Source organism: Nelumbo lutea, chromosome 2, assembly GCF_056320005.1.
Source record: "Nelumbo lutea isolate HS-2025 chromosome 2, American lotus-T2T, whole genome shotgun sequence".
NCBI classification, from domain to species: Eukaryota; Viridiplantae; Streptophyta; class Magnoliopsida; order Proteales; family Nelumbonaceae; genus Nelumbo; species Nelumbo lutea.
Window position 1 is genome coordinate 55941875 of NC_142685.1, and position 12346 is coordinate 55954220.

The window sequence follows — 12346 nt, forward strand, 5'->3', positions numbered from 1 at the left end:
GCAAGCATGAAGAATTTTTTCAAAATAACTTGACCAAGTCAGTCAACAAGTATTTGATGTTGGGATATAGAAATGCCATATCAAGCACATATCTTAATGCAAGCAGAAAAGCAAACAACAAATGGCAAGATGAAAATGTCAGCCTCCACGAGAACTCCAAATTTGAGGATTCACTTGTCCAACTACTAAATGTTTATCATGAATGAGATATCTCCAACATTTTCAACAATTCCAATAGTTCTAATAGGGACAAATGGAGTATATGAATAATTATGTTTTCAATAAAAAACTAAAATGAATAATTGCATATTCAAAAAAAGCATTAAACTGTAGGAATGCATGCCTTGTAATATAAGTCCATTTCCCACCAGTTTTTGCAGGCTAATTCTTAAATAAGGGGTTGGTTTAGTACGCTATGCATCAAGTTTATACCAATACAACATGAAAGAGGTGTAATAACTAAGTTTTTTTTTTTGATAGATAGGTGTAATAACTAAGTTATGAATTACCTATTTGGGAATTAAAGAGAAATTCAGATAATGCTTTTTTATTAATAAGTGCCCAGTTTCATGCTTTCATCATTCCACCTACCTAGTAACATTTTTTTGATAAATGAAGATAATTTTATTAAACCAGAGAATTATGGAGAGGCACGAGCTGTTACCTCTCTTAACAAAGTATTACATCAAGTTAAAACAGGAGAAAATAGAAATGAAAATTACAGTGCAGCCCAAAATAAATGTTCCCTTGAAGTCCCTTGCTTAGCCAACCCATCCGCTAAGGTATTTGCTGATCTTCCCACCCAAAGAGAGGTAACAGTCATGCTCCTTGTGAGCCAATTAACTTTCCTCAATAAGTCTTTGTATCGCCATATGGCTGAGCATGGATCTGTCAACCATCCCACAATAATTTGGAGTCTCCTTCAATTACCAAATTCTGAACTCCTAATTGTTCTACATTTTGAATACCTTGTACAGCCGCTAAAATCTCAGCTCTATTAGAGTCTCCTATTCCTATGGGGCCTGAAAACATGGCTAAGATGTTGCTATCCTTATCTCTCAGCACCCCTCCCATCCCTGATGGACCTGGTTTCCTTGACTGCTACCATCAAAATTCAGCTTTACCCAACCTTCAGACGGAGGCACCCACACTGCAGATATCCTGTCCTTCCTCATATGACTATTAGCCACCGTATCCAGTTTCTCCAAATATCATCAAAAGGAAAATGTTTGAAAAGGGTCCACAGTTCTCAACCAATGAATGGCCCTAGTCAAGATACAATCCTCTACAGCCTGAATGCTTCTTTCCTTTTATTTGAATAACCTTGCATCTCTTTCTTCCCAGATTGTCCACAAGACAGCTGCTCTAACACATCTCCACATAGTTCTTCCTTTTTTTTGTAAGCCACACAAAAAAGGAAGGATCAAACAGCTGACTTAAGTCTGTGGTCAGATTCCACCTGCACCCAAACATATTTAAGCCTGCAAGAATTTCTCAAGGTCCATGCTTTTATGGCTTAAGCCTACAAGAATTTCTCAAGGCCCATGCTTTTATGAGTTAAGCAAGAATTTCTCATACAGCCCCTACCTTTTGAATTTTGCATGTTACATCAGAGCCTTCAACCTGGCATCTGCATCCTAGTAAAGCAACCATTGGTTGTTGATGCATATGACTTAAAAGAACATTTTAAACATTTCCACAAAATCTGTCAGACCTTGGAGGCTCACCTCACCTAATGGCCAAGCAGTTTTGTACATTGTGTTTTAACATATTTTTATATTGTTAATTTTTTTAGATTATAATTATAAAACAGACATTATTAAACTAAAATGTTCATTTTATGTGTTTATATACTAATTTCTTTTTATTATTTTCTAATTTATTAGGGTTTAATCAACACAAACATTGCTAAATGTTGTATTTAACCCTCAAAGACTTCAAAACCTGAACCAATATGCGAGGAACAACTTAAAATTTTGTCTAATCAACACATTATTTTCTTCCACATCTTCATCTTCTTCAAAATCTGAACCACTTTTTCTTTTCTTCTTTTCTTATAACAAAATAGGGGTTCAGCCCCCATATTTTTTGAGCCTTCTTTTCTTTCTTCTTTTTCTTATGATTATGTTGATTTTCTATTCTTTAACATGAAGTTCATGCTTTTCTTATGAAAATTATGGATGATTATCAAGGAAAAATGGTTATGGAACCTAGGGAACTACCCTAGGATATATGGCTTTTGCTTAAAAAAATCCATCGCCTAGGCAATTAGGCGACAAGGCACCCCCTGTCACCTAGCCTCGCCTGGGCACCTTGAAAATAATGCATTTAGAGGTCACATGGACGTGGTTATCATGGTAGAACTTGGTCCAATTTATGAGGATCAGTCCACTAGCACTAGAATGTAGTCCATGGTTCTGCCTCACGATCTCTGACAGATTTTGTGCTTACTTGAAAGATGCATTGGATAAATATGCATGTCCATGTCCAAAACATGCAGGCACACATGCCTTATGAACACATTTTTTTGCTGAATAAACAAAGCTTTTTATAACAAAGAAAAAGTAATATAGTCTGATACAGGCATCGGGAAAGGAAAGGTATCAAAAGATAAGGCAGACTGAGTAACGGTCTTGGCATATTGGGCTGATTCATGACAGCTCGAATGTGTACTGTCTCTTAACATAACAGAAACGCACAGTCCCTATATGTCTGTTCATTGTTCCTGACATTTGGTAACATTACAAACCATACAAACATGTGCATACATGTGCATGCTATGTATACATATACATAGACAACATGTATGGTGCATATACATCTCTTTCTGATTATGGTTTTAGTTATCCATATGACCACTTTTCTTGATTTTAGCAGCATACTGTATTTGATACCTCAAGTCTACTAAACTGATGATATTATACAGATCTGGTCGCATTATAATAAAAATATAAGATGTTTTCTGATGAATAATAAAAATATAAGATGTTTTGTTCTGTCTTGCCTATATTCCTCCTTTCTATACTCCCCTCTCAATTTTTTTATCAATAACAATCAAAATTTTATTAATATAATGTGAAGGAGTCCATAAATGTACAAATTTTTTTCTAGAGATAAGGAGTGTTTATCTCTATCCTAGGAGTTTCCTTTTACTTTTTCACAATTCTACCCAAAACATTAGTTCCATCTCTACCCCTTCCTTTTCTAGTCAACCACCTGAACCTTTTCGCTTCATGCTTTTGCACCACAATGCAGCCTCCCTCTTTTGTAGCCACCCAAATCTTCTTCGATAATCAATTTTTCCACACTCATTTTTTTGCCCTCTGCATACCTTGCATTGTAGCTACCCAATCAGGCCTGAGAATAATGCAACAATATTACCTTCTTCATTCGTGAAAACTCCCCCCACTCCTGTGTTCCCAAGAATACCTACTCCACTCTCAAATTCATACTTTATTCCCCACATTGAAAAGCTATTATCAACTTTATTCAGACAAACTGATCCATGAGAATATCAAATTTATTGGCATTAAAAAGAATGGACTAGTGAAACAGATTCATGTAGCCAACCCCATATAGTTGGTATAAGGCTTGAATGGTGATGGTTTATTATTATTATCAAATTGACCCATAGGCTCCTAAGGTTTCATGGGAGTAGAAGTTTGGTGAACAGAAAAAAAACCCTTGGATGTTCAAGCGTGAGAAACCCCCAGTGGCGAGCCATCAGCCCCAACCTTTGGGCTTCTAACCGAACCCACGTTCATGCAGGCTCAGGCTGAGCAACTGGGTTGATCTTTGTCTGCAGTCAAGCTTCAGGTTAACTACTTTGTTCCTACAACCCGGAAGGGATTGGCCATTGAACTCAACCACCTAATCTTTATTCACTCTTAGTCTTACCTACAGTTTATTTATATATATATATATATATTGGAGTGAGAAGTTCGAACTCATTGCAAATCAATTTTTATAGTCTCCAGCAATGTTGTCGGACTCAGACCAGACCAAACAACTTAGGTCACTGGGTCACAGGTAAAATGGTTCAACCATCCTGGACAATGGTAAAATAAAAAAAAAATAGAAATGAATACAGAGTTTTTTATGGGTAAAAGTAAAATGATTTCAGATTATCTCTTAAAGCTATGATCAAAAGTTTTATAGAAAAGATAAGGTATAAAATTTCACTACCAAAAAGGGTGTCTCCCCTAAGATTTACAGAATATCAAATTCTATACAGTGAGAGGCTGTACACAATCATTGTATGGTGTGGCTTCAAAACAACAAACTGTGTCCCTTACTCCCTTCTCAGTTTCTAAGAGTATGAACAGAAAATGTATCACCATAAAGAATCTCCATAAACTCATCTTTTATTGTCTCCTTAAGCTCCTTGTTAACAGATACATTTGAAGTTCACCCAAGTCAACATGTCCAAGAACCAGGCAACTCAAAATTTGTTTTGGCTGCACATACTGAGCTCTGATGATCCAACTGTCCAAGCTGGTCCAGTCTGACAACATTGGTTTTCAGATACCAAGAGCCTCCAAATGAGTAGTACAAGTTATAATAAATCATAACAGGTTTCGTAATGTAGAAAGCAATACTTTTTGCCCTGAACTTTAGCAATCCATGGTAATTTACCAGCAATACAAAAATAACAGACACAATATTTCAACTGAAAGTTTCCAAGCATGTGAAGAACATACTTCGAACTTTGACTCCTCTCTCTCCCCTTCTGAAGGGTTGGCATGCAGCATTCCTGAACAAGTAATCACAAAGAAATACACTTGTTAAACTAACCAGAAACTAAGACAGCAAGGTCAATGTCAGTATACACAAAAGACGAACTAAATGGCATAAGCAACACAAATAGTAGAAAAATAGGAAGTAATTTGTCTGAACAACATAGTTAAAGTGATTTATAATTTATAAATAGGAGTGCAACTACATTGAGCCTATGCCCTAGGCCATCCCCTTGAAATTTACTAGATGCCCAAACCAGCCCGCAGTAGGTGCATCCCAAACTATAATTATACCAGCCACGTTTTATATTAAGGCAGTGACATAAAATTTTTTCAGTTCAAATATTTCAGCAGTTAATTTTGCCCCTTTTATGACAAAAAAAAAGTTCCCCACCCCCTTCTACTAAGTTTTGATGTAAATGGCAATGAAAGCAAAGCTCAAATAATTGAGCCTGAAAAATCTACTACCCATTCACATTGAAACAAATGGTGGACTGAAACACATGGCCCTTTGGTAAAGATTTTTTTATCAGTTATCTTGTGGAAAGGGTCAAGATGGTCAAACAGGTGCATCCCTTTGTCCCCTTCCAATATGCCGACACATGCAGTCTTTTTATCAATAACTTCAAGAATTTACTAAGGTGTAGAAAAGTCAGAGATATGCCAAAATGTGCAATCTTCCTGAGAACAGACTGGTACTCGTTGAGATTTGAGATTTCCATAATCTCCTCTTTCATGGATACACTAAAAAACTATACTATTCAAGGGTAGAGAGGAATTCTGTACACAACAAGAATGTCCCAAAAGGTGAAGAAGCATATTGGGAGTTACAGCATATTCATACAAATTGAGAAGAAAATGTGGTACAAAAAGGGAAAGTTGATATGAAGTAAATAAAGCACAAAGTCAAATGACCATTACCACTAGAAGTTTTCATATGATCATAGTCAACAGCACATGGAAAATCTTCAATTGTTAGGCACTTTTCTGGACTCCCTGAGTTATAGCATAATATGTTATCCACTAAAACCTTATCATTTCTTGGTTCCACTAATAAATGCTGAACTTCTAGTTCATCTTCTGTGGTAGGTAGATAGGATCCATCTCCATCCACCTAGAAGCAAAAGAAGATAAAGAATAACAAGAGTGCAACAAAAAAATAGTTACCAAGAAACAAAATCAAGAACATATCACTAACGATAAGCATCAATGACTATGATTAGAAAACGGAATGCAACTGTGTCAGCAAAGGTAATGACCCTTAAAGAGGACAAATGAAATTTTCATTCTTTAAGTAGATAAGAGTTTTAAGGGATCAGACAACAACAGTGATTTAAAAGGCCCACATGAGGCACACCTAGGCCCCCAGGCGAGGCGCATTTTAAGATATGCATCTTACATAGCCTTCAGGCGCAGCACTTTCAAAGGGCACTCGATGTGCACCTGGTACGTCATGTGCTTCAGCCCAAGTGCATGCCTTTTGAAAATTTGTGCTTCAGCCCGAGACCCCCCCACCTCCCCCAAACTAGTGCTACGCATTCTTCATTCTCCTTAGCATAAAAGATTTTTATTAAAAATAAAGAAAAAATGAGATCCTCCTTCCTCTTCCTCCTCCCCCTCCTCTTAAGGAAGCTTACGCCTCTTATGTTCTGAACTACATGCCTCACGCCTCTAGGTAGTGGAAGTGTGGAATGCCTCGCATCACACCTCTGCATTTTGAAACATCAGTTGGATTGGATGTAAGTGGGTGTATATTATTAAACATAAGGTTGATGGCTCTATTGAGAAATTTAAGGCATAATTGGTAGACAAAGGATATACTCAGACTTGTAGCATTGATTATCAGGAAACATTTGCTCCAATGGCTAAAATAAATTCCACCTATGTGACCATGTCTCTTGTTATACATTTGTCTTGGCCTTTATATAATTATATCAAATGGATGTGAAAAATGCTTTCCTTAATGGAGACCTACAAGAGGAAGTTTATATGAACTTGCCTCCAAGAGTGGGCCTTCCTAACAATGAGGGAAATGACTACCATCTAAAGAAGTCCCTATATGGATTCAAACAGTCTCCCAGAGCTTGATTTGATAGGTTTAGAAAGGTAATCTTGAAGCTTGGGTTCTCTCAAAGACCAATTAGCCATCTCCTTTACCTATGTCTAAGTCTAACTAGACCATATATATCCTATGCAGTCAATGTGGTTAGTCAATATAGGCATGAGCAAAACCTCTCACACTATCAACAAGACTCTTGCTTATCTGAAGGGGTGTCCTGGCAAAGGAATGTTATACTCCAATCACAAGCATTTGAAGATTCAGGCCTACACATATGCTAATTAGGTAGAGTCAGTGGATGACAAGAAATCTACTTCTAGCTATTGTGCCTTAGTTCGGGGCAATGTGATATCTTGGAGGAGCAAGAAACAATCCATTGTCGCTCACTCCAATCCAGAGGCACAATACAGAGTTGATGGAGTGTCAGAGTTGCTATGGTTTAGGATCTTATTAACAGAAATGGGAATTCAAGATGAAGCTTCAATGAGACTTTATTGTGACAATCAAGCAACTCCAATCATTGCACATAATCATGTTCAACATAATTGTACAAAATGCATTGAAGTGGATAGACATTTCGTCTAGAGAAAATTTTTAGTGGAGAATCTTGTTTGCCCTTTGTAAGATAAAAGGATCAACTTATTGCCTGCCTTATTGAAGGAGTTCACAGGCCAAAGTTTGATAGTAACCTAGGCAACTCAGGCATGATACATATTTATGCTCAACTTGAGGGGGAGTGTGGAGAATATGTAATGAATTGTCTTTTGTAATATTCCATGGGTATTTTAGTATTTTTCCTCTTTTTTGTATTTGCGCATCCATGCAAGGGTAATCTTGTATTTTTCCTCCTCTCGATAATAAATACAATTTTTTTTGTAACAATGACCAGACACACCATTCATAACTTTGCTCTACTTATTCCTCATCTCCTCCCAACTTCTTGCTTCTTTCTTCTCAATCAACAACTAAAAAGAATTTCTAGACTTCCACCAAAAAGTAAATGCAAAAAGATGTAGCATGTAGTAATAGTAGCTAGGGTTTTATAAAGCATGTGAGGCTATAAAGAAGGGAATGATCGGAAAACATCTCATTTTGACCAAGGGGCACATCACTAATTATCAATAAAAAAAGTTTATGTTTTCAAAGACTTAAAAGTGTTGCATGCATGGTTTTAATCATTGTATTTTTTTTTTATAAATGTGGTTTTAATCATTGTATTTGTAAACAAGGAAATCTTCTATTTTCCAAAGGGTTTACCAATGCCCAAATCAGCCCCCACTAAGGGAAAAAAAAACGTTTGGAGAAAGGAAAAAATTTTAAAAAGTGAAAAAAATCTAGAGAATTTAGTGACCACCATGCTAATTTGTTAGAAACTAGTGAGATACCGCTCACCTCGGAAGCCCCTTCGAGGGTGGCTTAACCTCCTAAAACAGAAAGTGGAGAGGAAGAAGAGAAGGGAAGGTAGGAAAAGAGGGATTCAGTGAGAGAGAAACAGAGGATATTCATTCTTGCCTTTCATTGTAAGAGTATGGCCTTATATAGCTGGCCTACAGGTGTAATCATAGAGGGAATATCCTCTGATTGGCAGGATAACTAACTCTGAGAAATATCATGGAGGGAATATCTTCTGTCAATAGAATCACCCTCTCTGTGTGTAACTAATTCTGAGGCTTTGTTGCCTGTCCCTGAGGCTCGGTCGCCTGTCCTTTCTGCCCCCTTGAGTATTGTTGATGGGTAGTGGCCTGCTCCACTCCCTTTGTTGGGTTCAGGGAAGGTATTTGGGTCCCAACAATTCCTCCCTCCTTAGCATTGACCTTGCCCTCAAGGTCTAGGTTCGGAAACCTCTCATTTAGCCTTAGATAAGGTTCCCAAGTGGCGTCTTCTGGGGGCAGCCCGACCCATTCTACCTTGGCTTCTAGTACAACCTGCCCACCTCGTCGGACCCATCGGAAATCCACAATTTTGATGGGCTCTGTATAAATGTCCCCTTCTTCAGTGAATTGGGGTAAGCTAGATGAGAGATTGGAGTATGATTTCCCACAGCCTTCTTGAGAAGAGAGATGTGAAACACCAGATGAAGCTTCAAGGTAGCAGGGAGGTCCAATCTGTAAGCAACATGACCCACTCTTTCCAACACCTTGTAGGGCCCATAATACCTAGGAGCTAGCTTGTGCCAAGCCCGTCTTACCACTGAGACCTGGCGGTAATGTTGGAGCTTAAGGTAGACAAAATCACCCACCTGAAACTCTAATGGGCGGTGGTGAGAGTCATAGCTGATCTTCATTCGTCGTTGGGCCTTTGTCAAATTGGCCTTGAGCAGTCTAAGAATCTCGTCTCTTTCCAGTAGGCGAGTCTCTACTTCTGCCACCTTGGACGACCCATATTCATAGGGTAATATGGGAGGGGGTTCTCTGCCGCATAGGGCCTTGAAGGGTGTCACCCCTGCAACTGACTGATAAGTTGAGTTGTACCAGTATTCTGCCCACAGAAGCCAATGGGCCCATTGTCTAGGCTTCTCCCCTATGAAGCATCTAAGGTAGGCTTTTAAGCATCGATTAATGACTTCAGTCTGTCCATCAGTTTGCGGGTGATAGTTGGTGGATGGGTGCAGTCAGGTTCTTTGCAATCTGAAGTACTCCTTCCAAAATGAACTTAGGAAGGCAGGGTCACGGCCCAAGACAATGGATCTTGGTGTTCCATGCAGTTTTGCCACGTCCCGTATGAAAATGCCGGCCACCATTGCTGTAGTGTAAGGGTGAGGCAAAGCAGAGAAATGGCTATACTTGGTGAGGCGGTCAACCACTACCATGATGACCTCTTTTCCTACAGAACGAGGAAGTCCCATGATGAAATCCATGGAGAGGTCTTCCCACACTTGCTCTGGAATCTCGAGGGGTTGTAGAAGGCCCGCGGGTGACTGTGAGGAGTATTTCTATTGTTGGCAAGTTGGGCATTATGATACATAGTGCAACACATCCTTGCGCATTTCTACCCAATGGTAGTGGTTGCTGAGTCTTTTTAGGGTCCGTAGCACCCCTGAATGTCCTCCCAACGCGGAATCATGAAACAACTGTAGCAGTTCAGTTTTGTGGGTGGAATTTGGAGCAACCACAAACCTACCCTTGAATAAAAGATCAAGTCCCACAATTTGGTAACCCGAAACCTGAGAAGGGTCATGTTTCCACTTTTCCCTGATGTCTTGCAGTTGTGGATCAGATCTGGCTTCTTGCCGTATAGCTTCAAATAAGGGAAAATTGGGTTGAGAGCAGGTTAGTTGGGCCAGCTCTTCTACCCGTGATAAGGCATCAGCTACTTTGTTGGCAAGCCCAGGTTTATAATCGATGTGGTAGTCGAATCCCATTAGTTTACTAAGCCATTTTTGCTGCTCCGGGGTGTGCACCCTTTGTTCTGCTATGTACTTCAAACTTCGTTGGTCTGTCCTTATGATAAATTGGCGTCCCAATAGGTATGTATGCCATTTTTGTACTGCCATTACCACGGCCATCATTTCCTTGACATAGGTGGACTGATTTTAGTGAGCTGCTGAGAGAGCCTTGCTGAAATAAGCAATGGGTTGCCCCTTCTGCATCAAAACGGCCCCCACTCTGACACCCGATGCATCATACTCTATCTCAAAGGGCTGAGAGAAATCTAGGAGAGTGAGGACTGGAGGGCTAGAAACTGTTGTCTTCAAGTCTTCAAAGGCCCGTTGGGCATCATCAGCCCAACCAAAAGAATCCTTCTTTAACAGGCATGTTAGAGGGGTGGCCATAAGCCCATACCCCTTAATGAAGCGCCTATAATAACCGATAAGCCCAAGAAAACCCCTGAGAGCCTTTACAGTAGTGGACTTGGGCCATTTTTGGATGGCATCTATCTTTTCTGGGTCTGCCATCACCCGCCCAACAGCAACCACATGGCCTAAGTACCGAGTCTGTCTTTGTCCAAAGGAGCACTTTGTCAATTTGGCATGCAATTGGTTCTCTCTCAGAATTGTGAGGGTAAGTTTCAAATGTTTCATATGGGTGCCCCAATCCTTGTTGTAAACCAAGATGTCATCGAAAAATACCAAAATAAATTGCCTTAGGAAAGGCATAAAGATGTCATTCATGAGGGCCTGAAAGGTGGAAGGGGCGTTGGTAAGACCAAACGACATAACCAGAAACTCATAATGGCCATTGTGGGTCCTAAAGGCTGTCTTGTGGATATCAGCCTGGTGAACCCGGATCTGATGATACCCGGACTGCATGTCCAATTTGGAGAACACTTGTCCTTCACTGTAATCTGATTCAGGGCCCAGTAATCTACACAAAACCGCCAACTACCATCCTTCTTCTTCACTAGAAGTACAGGGGATGAAAACGGGCTGGTGCTGGTCTGCATATGCCCCTTGTCCATTAGCTCTTTTACTGCCTTCTCAATTTCCAGCTTTTGGAAATAAGGGTATCTATATGGCCTCACATTGGCTGGTTTGGAAACTGGTAAGAGGGGTATCTGATGGTCATGGGCCCGGGGTGGAGGTAACGGGTTCGGTTCCTTGAATATGTCACCAAACTGATCGAGGATCGATCTTAGGGTCTGGTGTTGGGCTTCAGTGGGTTGGTCACAGTCCTAATTGTTTAAAATTGGAACTGTGGGCCAAATGCCTAAGTGCATAAACAAGGGCTATCCAGTATCCTTGGAGGCCCGTATTAGAGAGGCTAAAGTATCACCTCGGGGACTAGGGGGCCGCACCCCTTGCAAATGGCAAGTCTGTCCATTTTGGCAAAAATCCATTATCATTATGGCCCAATCACACAGTGCAGGACCTAGGCCACGTAACCAATGGATTCCCAAAATAATATCAGCCACCGAGAATTCCAATGGGTGGAGATCTACCACGAAATTATGGCCCTGTACGAGGATCCTTTCCTTCTTACATACACCATCACATAACATCTGATTCCCATTAGCCACATGGATTGAAAAGAGAGGAGTGGGGTGTATAGTCATACCTAGTTGCTTTGCCAAATGGCAAGTGATAAAATTCAACGTAAAGCCACTATCAATCAAAACCATCACAAATCGGCCAACCAATCTTCCTTCTACTCGCATGGACTGAAGAGGGTTGAGGCCCATGAGAGCGTGTAGGGAGATCTCGACTCCAATAGGTTCTGGTTCGCCTGATATCAGCTCACAGTCTTCGATGTGCTCTGGTTCTGTCCTCTCCGGTTCTCCCTCTATTTGAAGGAGAAATACTCACTGGACCTGGCACTTATGGCCCGGCCCAAACTTATCATCACAGTTGTAACAGAGGCCTTCTCGCATCGGGCCTACATCTCAGCCCACGAGAGGCGCTTGAAAGGCACAATGGGCCTGGGCAAGATGGGCTTCTGAGAATCCCCAACTTGTTTCTGGGGTTGTTGTTCGGCCCGCTGGAGAGCCCTCACATTCGAACAGAATGGCTTGTTGGTCCTACGCATGCTATCAATCTTCTCTTCTTGCAAGCGAGCCATACCCACCGCCACCATGACTGTCGCTAGTCGAAGAGCTCTCACTTCCAGGCGGATGT

At 40.4% G+C, this 12346-nt stretch overlaps 1 protein-coding gene across 3 annotated transcripts in view; it reads right to left on the reverse strand.

The window, feature by feature from the left end:
* The window catches only part of LOC148870854 (uncharacterized), a 38192-nt gene that overhangs the window by 21830 nt on the left and 4016 nt on the right, over positions 1 to 12346 (reverse strand). For 2 of the 3 annotated variants that reach the window (XM_088972835.1, XM_088972836.1), the window contains 2 exons: positions 5658 to 5850; positions 4701 to 4753 (listed from right to left, as the gene is read on the reverse strand). In XM_088972835.1, the coding sequence (XP_088828961.1) occupies positions 4701 to 4753; positions 5658 to 5850 (246 nt within the window). The remainder of the gene's footprint in view (positions 1 to 4700; positions 4754 to 5657; positions 5851 to 12346) is intronic. The other variant, XM_088972837.1, reaches the window with a different exon arrangement.